Source organism: Myzus persicae, unplaced genomic scaffold, assembly GCF_001856785.1.
Source record: "Myzus persicae strain clone G006 unplaced genomic scaffold, MPER_G0061.0, whole genome shotgun sequence".
Lineage (NCBI taxonomy): Eukaryota > Metazoa > Arthropoda > Insecta > Hemiptera > Aphididae > Myzus > Myzus persicae.
This window is the reverse complement of record NW_019104144.1, coordinates 289,276-311,468: the sequence shown is the minus strand read 5'-3', so window position 1 is coordinate 311,468 and position 22,193 is coordinate 289,276. Positions and strand designations below refer to the sequence as shown.

The window sequence follows — 22,193 nt, the reverse complement described above, 5'->3', positions numbered from 1 at the left end:
TATTCTGCCATTTGCTAATAGACTTGCATACGTTGGTGCAATTAAAATAATAAGCATGCCGAAATCGTACATGTCTGCTCTAGCAAGTACACTGTTAAAACGTTCCGCCGTTAGTGTAGCTGTATAGACATTTAGATCCGATAGTTATTTTCGATTGCAAAAACATTGCAGCTCTCCCATCGGACGTATTTAATATTTGACATATCTATGTTCGACAACGCAATAATGTTTTAGAAACAAAACTGCGGCAGACTTCGTAATAGCCGTAGACCGCCGTTTTACTACCCGTTTTACGTACAGCAAACCTTACGTACAATAATATAATATTTATTCGTTTAGGTGCGCTGATCCGTCATGGCAGCCGTCGTCGTCGTCGTCGTCGTTGTCGTCACCACTACAACGATTATTTTTTTATATCATTTTATATAATATACAGGGACGTACGAGTTCTACCCGTATTATTGTTATTATTATTATTATTATTATTATTATTTTTTTACGACGGGTCCGGCGCGGCGGCGGGCGGCTCAGCGTTTAATAAATCCCGGCTCACTGTATTGTATTGTGTGTGTGTGTGTGTGTGTGTATATATATATATAAGTCGGATGTACGTGCGACGGGATAATAATGTTTTCCGGTCGGCCGCCGCCCATCGTTGTCGTGTGGGGAGGAAAAGTCAGCTACTGACCCCGGTGCGGTCATCATCACGACAAGGCGTGTGGATTTTGCGATATTTTATATAATATATATATTATATTGTACGGTTTTTTCATCACAATATGCAGACGTTTTGTTGGTAAATTTATTCGAAACTTTATTTTGCTTTTTGTTCAAAGTCATCACGGCACGTTATTTTTGAGATTTGATGTTATATTATTATTTTTATCGTAGTAAAATGTTAAATATCCATTTTTATTTTTCGAAATTTTAAACGTTAGATAGATACGTCCTGTGTGTCGTCTAATTAAAATCTGGTTCGAAATGTGTTCGAAATCCTCGGAAAGATATTACTCTGTTTCGGAACAAGAAATTAAACGTACTGAATAAATGACTGCATTTATAGTAATATAAGAATCACTTTGTATATTTTACCCCGTATAATAGTAATAAACTGCGTTCATTATTCTGATGAAACGACGTTCCACGAACACTTCCGTTACATAGACAATATTATGTACGTGTACATGGCACGAGTATTTTAATATAATACACGAGGTTTAGTATAATCGTGTAAATATAAACAACCACTAAGTAATAAACGTTATACGTTTTCGACCACGGATTGTACAGTATTATGTTTAATTAAAAAAAAAAAATTCAACCAGATATTATTATTATTTTTATTGTTATATACACGACAGGTTCATGGTGGGTTAGGTATGTTTCTTACGCTCTCTACAATTGATTTGGATTTTATTATCAGCTTCCGGGTTATCGATTGGACACGTTCAAGACTCGTTCAACGGCGCGACGTATAGGCAAAATACGTACATATCTCAGTTTCTAAGGTGGGATTTTAACAAATATTATTATTATTGTTATTGTTGTTGTTTTCCATTCATATAATAAACTTTTGTTTAACCGTCGAAAAATTAAAAACCACGATAATTTGGCTGTCGTTTATACCGTTTAATCGTCTTCCATGCTTTTTTATTTTAATGAGTCTATCTGTTATTATATTATAATAATATAATTACAGTGTACCTATTCTCAGGAAGGATTTGTTATTAAGAGCGTCGCAAAATTGCGATACACTTTGTATTCGCCGGGATTTTTTTAAAACAGCAATATTGGTTGATTTAAAAATGCGTGAACACGAGTATTTTAAAAATTAAAAGATACAATATCTGGCTATTTGTTGTCATCAATTAAAATTTATAGACAACTCTCAGTAAGTAGCAACGGTACGAAAATATGAATTCAAAACTGTATATGTTTAAATTCGGATTAGGTCTATTATTGGTAGTTGGTAAATTAAAAGTTACACTAAAAAGAGATAAGTAGCAAGGAGAAAATATGAATAGAGGCTTGTATATCGAAGTACAAATATTTTGATATTTAAGGTTAAGAGTATGTGAAACTTTTTGTTCACACTTAGACGAAAAAAATACGTTAATTAAAACGAAATACAAATCAAATTCCAGGGATATTGAGCCGACGTGGGCGAAATTAAAAATTGGTGCAAAAGCGTCAGAAGATTGGCAAACAACGGCAAAACAAAAAAAACAATGGTTCCATACATAATTACTGCTTGGTGGTTATTAAATACAGAGACGATGAAAGGGATTATGCCGATTATGGTTTAGTGATTCAGAAAATGACGAAAAAATGGTTGAACTACTCAATTAGACAAAAAGAAGCTTGCAAAATTATATGATGTGAGAAAAGAAGTTACGTACAAAACCAAATGTCAGAAGCTGAAAAGGACAATCAGAACCACAAAACCAGATATCTCTACAAAATAGTGGATTTATTCATGAAGAAAATAAATGGTCACCTATAATGTTAGTTCAAGCTGGATATCCTATTCCTGTACACAGGTAAAAGAACGTTACGACATCCGCGTGCTCGATGAGTAAATTATAATATTAAAAATGTAACAAACGGAATAAAACCTGCAGGAATGCTTTGGAGAGTGCTGTTATAGGTTTTGGATAAAGAACAGAGGAGTGAAATTTGTTTGTCAACTTGGCCACAAAGACCGTAGACAAGATGAAGAATACTTAAAACAGTAACGAATCGTCGTTTGATGATGTACGACAATAATAATATCCGTGTTTCTACATTTTTGGACAGAATTGAATTAAGAAAAACAAAAACTGTTTCCAAACTATTTTTTTCAAGTTAGTGAGATTATAATATGAATGTGACTGATGAATTGCATTTAGAGAGTTACTTGTAGAACTACCAAGTAAAATTGTACACAAGGAAACGTGAATTTAATGCCTCAAACTCGGTCAAAATATTTATGGTAATAAAATCTGAGTGATTTTAGATTTTGGTTCGTTTCGCCGAAAAATGAATTTATTTTAAACGGTCTTGACTGGACCAATGGATGATGATTAATTTACTTTTTCTGATATAAAATAATATACCATTTAATACAAATCCTATACTTTGAGCTCTGGATTTCCCATTGACGATATAATTGATGGGGTCAAATGACAAATTCATACATCCTCGGGGCATCAGTTCTTAGTTCAATTTTATTTTAAGAAAAAAATATTATTATCAAATCGATCAACCTTTTTTAATCAACAAGTATCATTGGCAGCTAAAATTTTAATTTTATAGGTAAGTTGTCAACAGTTTATTTTCACCAACATTTTATTACAAAAAATATAAAAGTCTTGTTTGATTTAATTTAACTGTTTGACGTTTGTTTTAATTTAAAACAAGTTTTGCGATACAGATAAAAAATATTATTCAGTTATTAGGTAGTCTCTTGTGCGTGAACTAAATCGAATAGCAATAACAATAATTATTTAACTGAAATATATAATTTAACTTCACATCTAAATTATTGATATACACAATTCACTGTTATACAATATGCTCTAGTGACTTTACAGTTTTATTAGAACTACCAATTAATGATGCACTCCTCATATTGGTATGAATAGATATATTACTATAAAAACAATGTTCCTCTAAAATTACAAACAGTTTTTGAACAAAATATTTAGTTTGTAAATTGTAAAAACAAATTCGATTCGCTTTAAATTTTTGACAATGCTGACTAAAGTCAAGTTAACAGTTCAATGCACGTCCATAGTCCATACTGAATTTAAATGATGACTAAGTAGTAAGTTTATACAGGATGATTCACCAAGCACGCTCACCTACTTTTTTCTACAACAATGCAATTCTTCAAATTCTAATTTTAGGAAATTTTTAATATAATTATATAGTGTCTTATGAATATACAAACTTCTGTTTTTCAAAGAGAACCTTTTAGCTTTTACTGCTGTAAATGATTTAGTGGGTAGTTTTTTTGGAATCTTTGTCGTATCAATATCAAAATTCAAACAAGTGACTCCGTGTACTTAAGGATATAAGTCATAAGGTTCATGATAATGTGTTTGGAATATATGAGGATATTGTTTTTATTTACTATACATAAGTATATGTATAATTTTCTGTAGGTATTCAAACATTTTAGTAATTGATACTAATCTATCGATATTTATAATATTTTGTAAAAATGGTTTAAGTTTAATAAATTCTAGATCCAATATTATGTATATTTCATATTTTTTAAAAAAATTGTTAATGAATATTTTGATATTTTATCCTTTGTATAAACATTTTAATATCTGTGAAACTTTTTGTTCGAATTTTGATAACAAACATTGAATTACAAGATTGAATTTTCAAAAAATGTATCCACTAGTAAAAAAAGCTGTTCTCACTTGAAAATCAGAAGTTTCGACAGCCACAATGTACTCCTATAAATAATTTAGTATGTATAAATTCTGAATAATTTGAAAATATGGTATATAAGTGTATTTAAAAATTCCAAAAATTGGAATTTGAAAAAATTAATCATTAAAATTAAAAATAGAGTTAAGAGTGCATAGTAAATCAGCCTGTATAATAATATGGGCCCAGGAAAAACTGAGCAGCTATAATTATGCATAAAATTGTGTACCGAATACCAGTAATTTAAAAGCAGGATTTTATTTCAGAAAGGGTTTTTAATTTAAATAAAAATGTATAAATAAAACATATGGGGCATCTGAACCTTCTAGCTGGATATTCCCTAAACTATCTTCACTGGGTACGTATAGTAATTCTTGGCACTAATAATATTTTGGTATGAATTTAATGACAGTATGTATATTATGTTTTAATATTGTTTCTATGTATTACAATACTTAAATAGCTGTATATGATTAAAATCAAAGCAAACAAGCACATTATTTTTACGAATATTCGTTTGATCATAAAAAAAGAGATTCGATTTTGATATAGCTACCTATAATTCAGACACAATTAAACTAAAATTGTATATTATGTATGTCTCAAAACACAACAAACATATATTTTTTGGACCATGATGGTCGCGGCATTGTTATACAAAGCTTGTTTTATGAATAAATTAAATAAAAATTATACAGAATTAAATTTATTTTTATTCAAGAAAATACAAGACGTTGGACCAAGATATTTATACATATTTTTTACAAAATTCTGTATAATTTGAGTCTTGTAAACTTTTCCAATAAAACATTTTTACCCTACCTAGGGTTTTCTCAAATGAACAAAACAATTACTGCGATATAAAATATTATATATATATTTTTCTACGAGTCTTTCTAAGTATGTTTTTCTATATATATGACATGACCGAATGTCATTTGAAAAATCAATTTGTTCTTCATTCTCAAATACTAGTACAAGACACTTGTATTGCACATCATAAAAAGGAGTAGCTATCAGTAATAACCAGGTATTACTTTTTCCCGTTACACACATCAACTTAAAAAAAGTTAAAAGTTATCGATATAATAGCCATGTTGAAATCATACACGAATTCAAAGCCAAGGGACAATAATTTATATTATATTGATATACAAGGCGAGTCTAAGGGCAAACTATTTTCATTATTTGTGTGTTCGACGACACTATAATGACTATAAGAAATATTACAATAAATAATAATTTAGTGTGACATAACATATTACATTAATATTGTGATAGTAAATAATCAGTAAATAAACGATCACCGAGTATGGATGGTGTTAATTCTATACCGAGATGTTAATAGTATAATATAAGTAGGTAATGGTGAGAAATTAAGTTTATTATTCTATAAATGGACTTAGCAATTTAGTGCAGGCATGTTCATTTAAGTAGTATGAGTTATAATAATATTATTATTACATGGTTTAATAAACGCTGAAGATTGGGGGATGTAATAATGCCATGACGGTACCCGCCTTTTAAGTTTGGAGGACAATAATTACAAAATAAGGCATAAGTATACCCGCCAAGAATAAGTTACGTGTTATACTATATTATACAGTTTATATAATCTTCTTATCATTATTCGTTTTAAAGAAATTCGAAGTTTTTGAACATTATTTACATTTTCGTATTATTGTAGATTATTTTTTTTATTAAATATTCTACAACGATATTTAATGTATATTTTAATATAAATTTATTTGAATCGACTTTCATGTAGATTATCCTATGACCACGGTTGTCTATTAATTGCATTGAAACTTTGTTTTTTTCACAACATTAAACCAAACCACCGTCTGAAATTGTTAAATTCAATAGTAACTACTGAGCTAATAATAAATATCCATACAAAAATATGATTGTGTAGGTGGTACACATTTCACGTATTTTATTATATTAAATCCACTAACAATAATGTTAATAGTATGTTCAACAAGTCATTGTAAGCATTAGTTTATTTTAATATAAAATAATTATTCGACCGATGCAATTGGTTTTGTATGATAATTATATGAAGTGTCTTGCTGAAGGCTGAAAGGGATTCGCCGTGGAGAGTACCTGCAGGATTCAAGTACACCCACATCAAACTAATTACAATTATTAGATACAGCCGATTGTTATGACGTAGGTACCAACTATGGCTGATTCGTGGCGGAAGTGGTTTGTTTTACTTTTGATCTAGGGAATTAATATACAAGTCCATTTCAGGAATAATTGTGGAGTTAGTGTGGTCAATTATTCTGTTTCCGCAAGAACGTAATATTTGTGATAAATTTACTTGCACACGACAATATTATCGAGTCGTATCGATCGATTTCATTTCGACGAGAATAGTTTAAACGTACATATTTTATTCGTCCGAGAGATGTTTTTTTTCGCTTACAGTAACTGTTTTTCGACCTTTTCGTCTGTTGCGGCTGTTGATCGATTAGCCATTTTGTCTTATCTCTGCTGTCTACCATTATTTTTAAGAAAACGTCCTACGAAAAACGTATTATTGTGATAAATGGTAGTATTAAGAATAACACAATACGCGACCGTTGTAATATTCATTAATATTTTCCGCGAGACACTAACTAACTAATTGGTATATTGCAGAATATTAAAATTTTCTACTTCACTGTTCATTATATTTAAATATTTGACCTCTGCAGATTAAAAAACTATTTAAAATGTCAACTGTCAAAAATCTTAAATATTTTATGAACTAAATTTCAGATTCTAAGCGTATGGATTTTCGATTCATTGGTTTTAAAATAATGTGTACTTCTGTCATACTGTCATCAGTCATCGCCTTTTTAAATGATGGTGTCTGTAAGGCCTAACTCTGCACTGTTGATGGTGAAAAGTAAAAATTGAAAGTTCTTATCGAGACTATCGGATAATGCGGATATTTTGTAGTGTTGTACAAATAAAATTTGAATTTTTTTGTTATTTTACATATAATTTTATACAAAAGATAGCAAAAGTTTATGAAACCGAATCATATGACAATGAAACGATTGAGTGTAAAATGGACTAGTTTGAAAAAAAGTTTTCCAATACCTATGAGGTTGTTGAGAATAGAATAAACATAATTGATGATAATTTCAAAAATGTAAAATACAAATTATTATATCAATACAATGAGTTTAAATACATTATGTTTATATATCAGATTGGATAACAATTATAGCTAAAATACGAATTATTTAACACAAGGACTTCACTATATCAATAGGTTAGATTTATTAGTGTATTCACTCAAAGTATCATAAAAAAATGTCTGAGTTAATTATGTAAAATATATGATTCAACAAACTTGTTTATCCTTTTATTCAAATTATAAAGTTTAATATTGTATGCTTAATGAAAAGTTAATTTAATTAAAACTTTACTTAATATTTTATTGAGGTGTAAATAAAATAATACTATATACAAATCTATATTATTAAGTAATAGGTGATCATCATTGTTACATTAAATTTACTCAGCTAGTTTAGTATAATGTTAGATAATTGAATTGTTATTTTTATCTTCTACTATTGGACAGACTTATTATTATAAAGGTTCATTCGTGTTTATATTTGATATTATGTCAACAGCTTAAGTAAATAATAACCTTTTTTCTAACTTGAATTTTTTCATGTATACAAATTTTAAGTACTATATCTTTACAACATACTACTAAAATAATTTAAGTACAATTTATTTGAAACCGGTATGAATTATCAATTAATTTATAATTAACATTCATCTATCAAAATGTTATGAATTTTGAAATGTATTTTGTGGCACTACGGGTTTTCTAAGCTCAAAGAACATTATACTTTTACTAGAAAAAAAAATGTAAACACAGTACAACTTACTAATACTCCCGCCAGTAGAGTTTTCACTAGAAATTCCGTATGAAAATATTCTAGTCAATTCTAGTACAAATGTTCAGATATTTTTGAAGTTTCAGTTTACCATGGATAAATAATTAAAATTAGTACTGCGCTTATTAAGTTAAGCGTTGTGGTATAAAAACCTAACCTAACCTAAACCATTGGTATGAAATTTGAATGTTTTAACGTTATTTATGAAAGGTTTACAGCTAAGGTTTACTCCATACACAATACACTAAACATTCTAAACATTACATGTATTATATTGTATTTAAAAAAATGTAAAATATGTCATCAATAAGTTAGATGACTTTGTCAGGAACACTTTATAATTAATAATAAAAAAAAATTATATTATATTTACGTAGGTATTATAATTTATATCAGAAAATTATGGTATTAAAATAATAAACTGCTGGCTATTCAGTTAAAGTGTTTTCAATTTCAAAACTATAATATGTATATTATTTGACGTAACTACTTGTAATTCGAGATAACTCTATTAAAATTCTTCAACTAAGGTTTTTTAGAAAATTATAATATACTCAAATTTTGTTCGTCTCCTTTTGCCTGGCGCTAGAGTCAAACCATTAATATATTATATTTTATAACTCTCTAAATTTAATACTACGAAAAAAACACTCATTTTAAATTTATAAAATAATAATAATATTTGTTTAGGATTTATGAATTTTAAATGAAAAATAAATGTAAACATAGTACTAAAAATGTAGCGTAAAAGCCTATCCAAAGTCTATAAAATGTTATTTTGTAATAAATAATAGTTTTAAAATGAAAATTAAAATGGTTTAGTTAATAATAAAATATATACATATTTTGATGCTTATTTTAATAAAGATACAAGTTTGTTGATATATATTATATATTCATCATTGAAACCCGAGGGTCACAAGAATTCAGCGAAGGATAGATATTTAATTTGTTTTCACCGTACCCAGTTGCTGGCTAAAATTAACAATTAAATGTTATAAAAAAAATGTTGATATTATCATGTTTATTACCTTGAATAAATGCGTTGATGATGATCAAACAAATCCATGATATTGCCATTGTAACTTTTCCTGGAAAATAATTTTAAAAATTCATATTTAGTTAAAATTATGCCTTTTAAAATCCACCATATTATAATTTATTACTAATTAGTGATATTATAAAATATTTTAGTCGTCGATATTCAAAAGACATTACTAAAAATGATATTTACAGCTAATAAAATGTCTATTTGTATAGTAAAATTTCGCTTAGTCATTTCGTGAAATCTCTATTTTCATGAAATGGAAACGTATTTTTCACACTTCGTGAAATAAGCAAACATTTCGAGAAACGGGTCACTTTTTCATGAAAATTTGGTCATTCCAAATTAACATGTAACTGTTTTTACTATGTGGTTATTCTCTCTGTGGAATGAAGCACTTACTAAAGGCACAATAATTAATCACAATATTTATTTATGTCATATTTAATAATATACATATATATTTCAGTTACATTTATATAAAGATAAGTCAAGTTATACACAGTACTGTTTATAAAGATATACTTCAAGTTGTACATATTAATATTTATAAATATTCAAATAACTATATTGTGGAAAAAAAATCAAATGAGCATAGTTGATGAATCATCCTGTGTATAATATATTTGTCAGAAACTTTAATGATAAATAAATATGTGAGTAAATACGTATAATAATTGTATGTATATATTTTTTTATTTTTTTTTTACTTCTGTTTACCTACCTTGACAAAATGTTAACACTGAAGTTAATTTTTATCTATCGATAATAACACTATTAATGAGGATGTCTAGTTTGTTCGCGAGAAATGATAGACATCGGCTCGAATGGAGCAGGCTCAAACAGTGTACTTAATACTTATACTATAACCAAAGTGTAATCTTAGCACACTGAACGACATCAAAGCCCACACATTTCCTGGTTATTAAACCAAAATATTAATATCAATCATCATGAAACATCCAAACACTGCGTTTGTCCTCCCCGCAGCTCTGTGTGACATTATTTTTATTTGAATGAAAATCGTTTTACTGCTAAATTAAGGTGGCCTCGGCGTAATAATCGAATTTTTATAAATATGTCTAATACAGACGTTGCCGCAAACGTATCCTATTCTATACGGGCTTAAAGGTTTCTATTCTGTCGACAAATGGATTTTAGACGAGAGCGATTCCGACGTTACGTGCCAGTTGCCGGTGACAGGGTTCTTTACAATAATAATATTCCTCTTGAATTTCTAACGAGTTGAAATATTTGAAAAATCATAATTTATTTTAAATTAAATATTTACAACGCGAGTAAGTGGTAAAAAAAACAATTAGAGTAGTTCACGGCTACTAAGCCATTTATAACTAATATCGATCTTCGACTGTTAAATAAATAAAACGTGCACGGAAAAATATGTCTCTAAAACTTCAAATTTTTGAGGCAGAATACTTCATAACCCTATACCACCCTTTTCGCCTCTTAATAATTTATTATTCCTTATACTTTAAGGACTTGTTGATTATTTAATTAATATGAGAGATAATACAAGCGAAAAAACTAATTTTATACTATCGTATTCTTAATTATCACTATTATTGTTGCTTAATTGACTTATTTCTAACTTGGCAATGTACATCTTATTAAATAAGGCGTTGAATAAATATGTATAGGATGGTACAATATTTAAATTATATCGAGCTTATATAATTGTTCATTATTTTACCTAAAATAAATAATGACTACATAATATACTATACAAGTAGAAGTACATCTATTCGTAGGCAGTTTTATGATACTTAAGAACACAGTAATTCAAATGTTTACTTAATTTTTTGATCGAATTACTATTTTATGATACTTAAATATTTTATCATATCGAATATTATAGTCAACATTTGAGGGTCTGCCATCATCGATTTTGGTGAACTATTTCTATTTTAGATGATATCCTTTCTATATATTATATTGAAAAATAAAATTCAAAATAACTCAACGAAACGCAAAAAAAAAAAAGGTTAAATTGGATTTCAACTTCAATTGACCACAATAATATATATATATATATATATCTACATACATATAACACAACTGCTGAAAGGACTTCAAAACATTTGGAATTGTTCTTTATCATAAAAACAAAGTCTATAAAATATTATAATGGTAAATATACAGGCGCTATAACATTGGGTATTTCCAAGAGCCTAGATAATTTATCTACTTAGGAGATATTAGCAAAATGTACAAAATTGAATAAGCATTTATTACAATATAGTTTATAGCAATATTATGTACACAACAAACGCCATAAATCCTAAAAAATATTATGCGCTGTGTTAAATATTAGACATATTTTTACTCAATTTAATCGTTAAAGGTAATTATAAGATATCATATTATGAGTTATTAGTATTCAGTTATACGATATCATTGACTATAATCAGAGATATGGTTTTATGGAGCTTAAATATGCCATTATATTACCGACCTACCGTGGTAGGGCTTAAATATCCGTAAAATTTGAGCTAAAAATATCGAATAAACGCACACAATATAGACACAATCAATGTACCTATTTTTTAAAATATTTACCCAGTTTAATTATGAGTTGTTATTGTTTTAAAATACTTGGTACTATTTTATAGTAATAAAAAGAAAACAATCATGACAAGTTGTTATCTTAAAATCGATCTTATGACATAATATTTTATTTCGGTCATTGATATAACGTGTTAAGCAGTGGATAGGTTAAAACGGTTAGGTGAGCTTAGAACATCGTAGGAATGCGCATTGGAATACCTATTAAAGTTATGTTTTATTAAACTAGGTATAAGTTAGTCTTCACTGGTTTTGGGTTGGTATTTATAGAGCAATAGATAAATAATATGGAACTTCAATTATAGATTATTTTAGTTTACAACCTCACTTTAAGTTTTAAATTCCGAGATCGGAGGAGATACTTCAAAACATTTAATAATTATTTCTTTTACCTAATTTACATTTTGCTGTGGAAACATGCAAACCTATTTAATGCAGTGAATAAACATTATATGTTTCATGCAGGCATGCAACATTTTAATAATATATACATTAACAACAAAAATATGCCGGTGATGAAATATAAGCAATTACTCAATTATTAAACATTTTTTAAAAACTGATCTATAACTCTATTTTTTTTAGAAATGTATTATTTGATTGTAACGAAGTTAAATTTAATTTCTTAAAATAAAAATTGATAACATTAAGGTACAGAAAAAAAAATACATCTATCACCTTTAAGCGATACTTGGATGGTGATTGAGGGTTACTTTAAATTATTTTATAAAAACAAAACAGAGACTACTACACCCAATTTCAAAAAAAATATTAAATACCTATACAATCTGCTGATAATCTAATAATTTATATAATATATTGTATTAATTATACATACATTTAACTGGCATTTATTAAAATATGTCACTATTGATAATAACTATTTTAATTATGCTGTTTAGGTATTTTTTATAAAATATCTAATAGATACTCGTACATAAAACAATCATGACATTATAACGAGCTGTATAATTACAGAAACATTTACGTGATTGACTTGACACTCACATAATTAACACGTTCCAACTTCTATTTAATAGATAACAAAAAATTATGGTGTCATGTCATTAAAAATATTAAATTTGTTTAATTAAAAAAAAAAAAATGAAATATTTTATACCTCAAGGCTCAAACGTTAAAATAACATTCCTTATCATATTTATGCACTTTTCATTATATTATAAAAACATTAAAGTTATTAAATTGTTAGCCCCGTCTAAATTAATAGATATTTTACTTAATAGATATTTTACTTTTTTTATCGGTGTTATTTTTAAAAATAATATATTACAACAATCTGTATTCTGTAAGCAATATTATTTTACAATAGAATGCAGTTTTTAAAATAATAACAAATAATAATAACTTTTATTGATTATAATCAACAGTCAACACAGAAATATATAAAATATATTATTAACAAAATACATTTATGTGATGTAGGTACCTATAATGCAATAATAATTTTTTTTTTATTAATAAAAAAATACTCCCTGCGAAAACGGGAAACAAAAAAAAAAAAATAATTATTAGAAAAAACAAGTATAAAACCACTCGTGTATATTGGACAACATCCGATACGTTAAGTTGTTGAGTTTCATAAGTAATCGAACGTACTAATATTAATCGATATAGTTAATGTTTGTTTAAATTAAAATATTAATCAAGAACATTTTCACCCACAATATGTGTTGAATACCTATTGATTTAATACCGTGATCAAGATCGTTAAAGGTATCCAATCAATTTATCGTACGTATAAGACATTAGCAAGAAGTAGAGGTATAATACTTGCACATTTGTATTATATTTTATAACTGTATAACAGTTTAAATTTCAGTCAATCATAATAGGCTAACAATGGACAATACATCGAAGACATCATAAGAACAATAAATATTGTTTTCTATACTACTTGATATTGACGGAAAATGGAAATATTTTTTTCATTTTTGATGGACGCTGAGAATATTTTTCCTCATACACAGTGTTGTAATACTAATACACAACTACAGTTTATACTCGTTAAGTCGTGAACATTATAGATAAGCAGGCATGCTTGGAATATAATATAAAAATAATCCAAGGAAAAAAGATTACCCACCATCAAGACATCAATGAACTGATTGATAAGGGTTGAAGAACGGAGGTAAACGAGTATACTGTGTACTTTCATTAAAGAGATATCAAAAAAAGATATTTTGTTGTACAGCCATTGAACGCTTCATGTGAAACTAAGATTTTAATTTTTTCATAACCAAGAAGCGGGGATTAATGTCTGTGCCCATTTTCTAGTGCACCATAAATACTTTTGAAAGTGTCTAAATTGAAGACTTAGGTACTTGTGACATACTGAACAAGTCGTGTAATAATATAGAGTTTAAAAATGTCTACTCGATACAATCATAAGGGGCAGGCGTTGCAATTGCATAATTAATATAAACAGTGATAAATACGTTTAATATAATTTTGAAGCAAATGTACATTTTTCGGTCGTTGTTTTCGACACCGATTGGAGGTGAGTTGCCCTGAAGATATTATTTACTTGGTAATTGATACAGTGTGTTATGTTTTACTATTTTAAATTTAAAAGTCACTATTTATTATTCAAAAGTAATTACTCAATTGATTGACGATCTAGAGTCAATTCAGTGTTTAGAAACTTATTGTGTCTTGTACAATGCTTTTTTTTTTTACTATTACCTTCCTACTTAAATAGCCATTTTTTAGGTGATACGTTACTGTTAGTTTCTTTACATTTTTGTTCACATGTGATTACGAAAATATACCTATGAAATCTAATTAATATTTGATTTCGTCTCAATGCGCAATGTTTGTATAAGCAAAAATAAGAAAAAAATAAGCAAAATACTTCATTTCTTATTATGAACTATGATACTATCTTAGTTCACGATTCTTATCAAAACATTTACAATATTAAAAACTATGATTATGATAACTCTGCAGGGAATGCAACGGTATACCCGGTATCCCCACTGCGCACGCCTGTGGTACCTATAGTACAACTACTAATAGAAAACATGTGAAAATAAAAAAAACTTACACATACGTCGAAGTGAATACATACGGTTCACAAATTAATGAAATTAAATACAAAAATTAATTAATGAACCGCAATTGTTCAATCTCCACCTCTGAACTGCAGTACGGATCCGGAGATTTCATAATAAAATAAATTTAGTACATCGCGTTTAGTCATCGAGAGTGCCCTTATCGTAAATATAGGTTGCTATAATATTAAATGTGAACCGCATAATCGGTGTCGATATCCTTGATTACGTATAATTCAACCCCTTACACCATATTCAATATTGTATTGTGTGTAGACGAAACCATAAGTTCGTTAACATATTTAACTGCGTTATACGAGTATACCTATATAATAGGTGTATTATTCGAGCTATATCTACTGCGTTACTTAGCATCGAGAGGCACATAATCCCCGTTTGAAACGTGTTTTCCGACCAGTCTTTGTTTGGGCGTAGTTGTTTAGGAATAGACACAATTTTATATATTAGGTACTTACGTATAGTACGATAAATAAATATAAATAATGTTAAACACTGCGCATAATACAGCGAAAGAAAGGAAAAGTATCCAGCTAAAATAACCCACTTTTATACACTTTTGTCAAAATATTTGAATACCGACCAATTTTGAAGAGCTTAGCTGGTATGTATATATATAATACGTAAGTAGAGCATACGAGTCCTAGAAGATTTACATTATATTACAATAATAGTAAAAATAATAACAATTTTAGTAGTTAATGTATTCCGTATTTCCGTGCTTTCTATAGGCTACACAAAAATATTTATGATTTTTGGATAATCACACCTGTAGATAGAAGTTTCTGGTGTTTCCATCAAACATTTCAAAAATGTCACGTTTAGCCTGATTTATAATATAATTAAAAATAGCAGGTGCATATCTCAGTTCAGAGGCAGCATTTTTTTTTAATTGTAGATGATTGACATTTAATCAACTGTGGTTTCTCTAACAGATCTTCGCAGTCGTTTTCCAAATACGATGATTTCTCATTACTTTAAATTCACTATGATAATGCATCACTCCCCTGTAAAACCGATATGAAAGAAACAAGACGAAAGCCTGTCCAAACTCTATGACAAGTCACGTTCTTTTTTTTAATTTAACGAATATTGTATATAGTACACGTATATGGGTAATTAAATTCAAGTAGAATATCTACTGCAAGATGATAATCGACGAATTTAACCCTCGCAATTTCTAGGAGGTATATTAATATCGTATATTAGTTCATTAATACGTCTCAAAGCGTTTAATCTCGTTTTATAATATTATTATAACTGAGCTGAGACTCTTCGAGACACAACATAATTTCATTAAAATGACCTGTTAATTTGAAAATAGATGCAGAAAACGCGTCACTCATACTATTTTATTTTAAACATATTATTTATTGAGATAAACAAAAATGTATGCAAGAAAGTCTGTTTTACTAAACCCGGTTTTTGCATACAAAAAAAAAACATCAATAAGTGATGGCTGTGTGTAATGCTACTACATTTTTACAAAAAAACAACAAAAAATCTTTGCCAACGCCGGGCGGGGAATACATCTGTTATTATATTATATACAAAACTACGCATTAGCATATAGCTATTGTACTTGTAACGACATAATTGTGGTTCTTGGAAATATTTGTTTTTCATAGTTTTGTTAAAAATGTCAAAAGAGTTTTTGATTGGTATGACATTTGGTGTTATCGGAGTGACAGGGATGGTTACCTATCTCTTATCACAGAACAAACGAATAACTGAAGACGATTACGAGCAGAAGTTAACGATAGATGACTTGGAGTTAAGCAAAATATAATGAACATATATTATACTATAATGTAATAGCTTGGCGTGTTTTACATACTTAGCGCTGGTTTGAAATGAAAAACTGGCAGGACGCACATGAGGGTGAATACGTTTGTTTTATAATATTCTTAAGTAGGTACAAAATTATTTTTTTCTTAAAGAGTACTTTCCGAATTGTATAACCTTAAGAAAGAGTTTCAAAAACGCATGATGGCTTATAACTCAATGAGAATTGTTTTTAAAAATTGGAGGCTGACTAAAGTCATTTTGTGAACGATTAATCATTCATTAATCATTATTATCGACAAAGATAACTGAAATTCCAGACTTTTGAAGTAATTTAGGTCATAGATATGTAAATATATTTATTAAAGGAAGGTCGTATTATGTTTAATATTATGGAACATAAATAGCTACTCTGTAATATAAACTGAGTATTATATAATTGTACCTGTTTCTATTAATAAGATGACAGTGGTGGCACTGACGAGTTCTATGATGAATACACAGGAAGTTTTATTCACCTTTTCGAAACGAAAGATTCAATGACGGGAACACACATTTAAACTATTGAGACGAAAGATGCTCAATGTGGAACTGATACACTCATCGTCGAGAAAAATGAACATACAATTATGATGGAGCAAAGGATAAAATCTATAGAAGGTCGGGTTTTTATGTAATTAAATTATTTTGAGTATTTATTATTTTGTAGTGTAAAATGTATTCATATTAGGTACACTAGCATTGCTAAGAACTGTGATGGAGGCCATGACAAGTCATATTATAATAATATATCAGCCTACCTAACCCTTAAAATTTTACTGCTTATAAAAAAAAAAAAATGAATATTAAAAATGTCTGTTAACTGCAGCTTAAAACAACAGAAAATATTTTGACAATTGTATCAATTATACGAAGTGACGAAATAAAAATATGGTGTGAATTTCAAATGTCTATAGTTACTAAAATTACAAAAATATAAGAAAATCTCTACATCTATTCAGTCTAATCGACTGAACATTCGTTCTTTTCTAATTGTAAAAAGTTCAACTTCAAACGCTCATAAAAATTTGATTTGACTTTCCGGTAGACATTTTTTTTTTTTTTTTGATGAAATTCTATCACACCTTACAAGCAACCTTTAATAATATTTTCAAGTTTTTTTAATGGAGCGAAACATTTTTTATCGACAGTAATTTAAAAAAAACAAATAATAATCTTAAATGGCATATGCCTATAAATAGTTCAACACGAGTCAAAATATTTTGAAAATTTAATAATGTATAGAAAATACTAACACAAATATTCAGTAAACATTTCATGTATCAAGAGTCATTTTTTAGGGTTACACTAAAAACCAAAATTGGTTTTTTCAAAAACGTTTTCCTCATTTTCTTTAATAAAGAATAAAAAAGAATTAAGAATTTTGTTTGTTTTTCGGTTTTCCTGTAGCTATTGAAAAATATTGGTGGTTTCTAATTTAGATCTCCAGAATGTACCAACTAGATTCACTTGCCTACCAGAAAAGTTGCTGTTGGAACTTGGAGAGAATCGAAGCACTTTTACTTCCTCAACCCGTGATAACGGACACAAAAATAAAAAAATAAAATAATAAGGCACACGTCATTGTAGAATCAATACATCCATCGCTCCGCTCAGAATCTAAAAATGCATAATAAGAATGTTTAGATCGTATTATAAAATTATTTATATTTTATTAGTTATTTTGCTCACAAAAAGTTGGATTTTTTTTTAGGTTTTGCTCTTCTCGGTCAATACGAAATGCTATTTTCGTGTGCGGGAACTCTGACATCTGATAAATACATATTATGAAAATATTACTGTCGTAAACTCGTATGTGAAATAGGACGAAAAATAACTACAATGGACATTTTGTCTGGAGTTTCGAATTGGCTAGACGAAAGACGGATACGAGTAAAACGTGGCGCCGTTGCTTTTAAAAACTAAAAAAAAATATTTCTTGTAGTTACTTTTGCCCCGTAGAATACATTTTTCATGTAATTTAAACATTGATAAACGTATTGAAAATTGAAATATCTATAAAACGTTCAATCAGCAGAAACTACAACACGAGAAAACATCAAGAAAAATAATATTACATTTTAAGACACTCACAATACAAATTAAGTCATTTATTATTATTGTATAGTAACCTACATATTATGCAAGTCTGTAACAATTTGTTAACATACAATAGTTTAATAATTAGCAATTAGTAAGTACTAGGTACTAGTGGCGGGCGTATTCAGACTGGGGATAAATAATAACAACATTTTCATGGATAAATAATTTTAAGATCAAATTTGTCAATAAATTAATTAAAACCCCTCTTCCTACCAAAAAAAAAAAATTCTAGTTACGTCACTTCTATGTTCATTATTTTACAGTGATCATATTATTTTAATACGTCACAATAAAATTAATTAGTTAAAGAAGTTCTATTAAATGTAATCATTATATAATGTATACCGTAAATTGACAATTTACCGTATTGTAAGTTTTGTAATTATCACATGTAAGTCAAATTGTTTTTTTTTTTTAGTGAGTATACATCTCTATTCAATATTATTTTAACCGTCTTAGATGTGAAACATCAGTCAATTTTTATTTTATTTAACAATTAATTATAAGTGGTTTAATTGATTGGTCTTCAGATTGATCGTCCACGGTCGGACACTCGGAAGTGATAGTTAACAACCAACAATCACCCGTCCCCAAAATATATGTGCCCATCCCTAAATATGTTAAAGAGGTACTTTATAATCAATGGCCTGATGTAGCATGACGTGATATTATTGTAATAGCCAAATATTTTCAATGGGCTGATATCATCGACGTGATGTGGGCCACAATATTTTAATAACAATAATTTAAGACTTAAAAGTAAGCTCAATTAATCTAAATATTCAATTGTACAGTAAAGATAGACGTATTTTCATCAAAATTAAATGTATATATCTATTTAATAAATAGCACTTTTGCATACAATTTAATTTATAAATCTGATTATCTAAACTGCCTATAGTAAATACGACACAGTAATGGTAAGTAAAAAATAATCGTAAACGAATCCATTGATTTTTTTTTTGGCCGATTCAGCTAAATTTATTTTACATTTTGTTAGTAAAATAAAATCATTTTTAATATTTCTTAATATACCCACAACTTAATACCAACTATATGGTATTCTAATTGTCAGAATGTAATGTTACTATTTTCAAAAGATTTTGTTGGACTGTTTTAAAATCTTTTTCAATTAACTTGACATGTTGCCCTTGCTTTGAAATATTGTTGGTAATTTAGGTAATGGACCCCAAAAGATGTTATGTCTCACAGGACTTACATATTATTGCTATATTGTTGACCATTTCAGTGTCAAAGTCAGTAAAACACATAGTTCTAATTCGCCTTTAAATCAACTACTACACATAAAATCTATTTTTATGGTCTTAAATGTTCGGATAAAAAATAATAATATAGTTGTGATATTCATTATTATATGTATATAATAAAATAATACATTATGCAGAATAAATAAGAATTATTTGTCCTCATTAAATCCGACGAGTTATCAGAAAATAAAAATAAAATAAACCTGCCGATCATTTTAAAGTGTATGAAAGTAATATTGAGAATTTGATTTATTTTCACAATATTCGGCAAAAACGAATTATTTTTGTAATTTCTTAGGTTGAATAAATAATAGTTACTCTCTCTACAGGTTTTTTTTTTTTTGGAAATTAATGAAAACTTACTATGCTTAAAAAATAGTATCTAAATATAGTATTCCTCATTGAAACTGTGGTCGGTGGACGATTTTTTTATTTAACGGTTCAACAAAATGAACGGTTTTAACGATCCCAAATAAACCAGGCTGTATATAGGTACCTACGGGGAAACAATAAGGTTTATAGGGAAATTCGTTGTTCACGTCTGTGGTTTTAATTCAAGAAATAGAATTATCCCATTACACTACGCCCCTTACATATAGCGCAATAGCGCATACATACATACACAGTATATATACACTATTGTATATACTATGTACATAAACAGTATATATAATATATATATATACTATATTGTATGTACGTACCCGGAGAATAATGCGTGTATATAATATAAGGATAGCGTTTAGTTTGCTGTAGTGCAGAGCTGTACTATTGTAAATTACGATAGTAAAATCCGGATTAAAAAAACTTAAACGTATAAGTAAAGGGCTCGTTGTTTTCCTCTAATTAGAGTACGTACAGGTACCCAGTCCAGATCCGGGTGTATATAATTTATGCACCCAGAGCAACTCTGCAGGTGTCGATACGAGACGACGTCTGCGGTATGCGTGTTTCCACTGCATTTGCAGTGCGTCCCGCCAAATTGATTTTAGCCGCGTATGTGTGCCGGACACTGCAGCAGTGGCCGTCGAGGGTAAAATAGGTGACACCGCGGAAAGGGGTGTTGACGGGCAGTCGCTTAGGGGATGGGGGTGGAGGGTGGGCCGGGGAGAGAGATTTCGCACGCGCGCACAAACAATAATGCCCGCGGACGAACGATTCGCGTGTGTATCGGCTAGCGCTGTCGCACTATTATTATTGCAGTATATACCGGAGAGGACAGCGCGCACAATAATTACAGAAATTAATTAAAGAGGGAGGAGACCCCTTTTAGCAGCACACCCGCCGCACCCCGGCTGTTCGACGAGACTAAATAATATACGCGTGTAACGCAATGACAATAATGACGACGGCGACGGCGACGACGACGACGACGCCGACGACCTTTATCGCTCGCTGATTAATTATTATCATTATATTATTTTGTCGTGTTCGATTGTTTATCGGACGTTTTTCGCGCATTATAATATTTTGATCGCCGTCTATTATTATATATTATTACGCGTTACTATATTCGTTCGCCTTCGAACGGAACGCCTACCGACGGTACATGACAATATGTAAATGTCATCACCGCGAATAATGTGTGCGGCGTCGTTTCGAGTTTCCAAATCGTTCTGGACTCGCAGCCCACCCGAATGGTAAGACCTATTTTAATATGAGTGGAGAGCAGTCCGTCGGATCGACGGATACACACAGTCGTGATGGCCACAGCCCGTGTCGCGGGGTTTTTGTGGGGCTTTGCGAGGGGGCTCGTCGAGATATTTCCAATTTTCAAGATGTACTCGCTTTTGTCGCTGGGACGCGGTCATAGGTGTACAGCCACGAGTGTTTGATGTGAAGAACCTATATAATACAAAAAACGTTCTACCGTATGTAATTGTATAGAGGAAGAACACGATTAGTCTCACGACATAAGGTAAACGATATAACGTCGTCACGACATGTCCGTTTT

General features: G+C 29.1%; 1 protein-coding gene across 1 annotated transcript in view; it reads right to left on the bottom strand.

Annotated features, from left to right (window-relative positions):
• Positions 1-22,193, bottom strand: part of LOC111039201 (Down syndrome cell adhesion molecule-like protein Dscam2) — a 71,957-nt gene that overhangs the window by 33,912 nt on the left and 15,852 nt on the right. The window contains exon 2 of the mRNA XM_022322572.1: positions 9,359-9,418. Coding sequence (XP_022178264.1) covers positions 9,359-9,407 — 49 coding nt within the window. The 5' untranslated portion in view covers positions 9,408-9,418. The remainder of the gene's footprint in view (positions 1-9,358; positions 9,419-22,193) is intronic.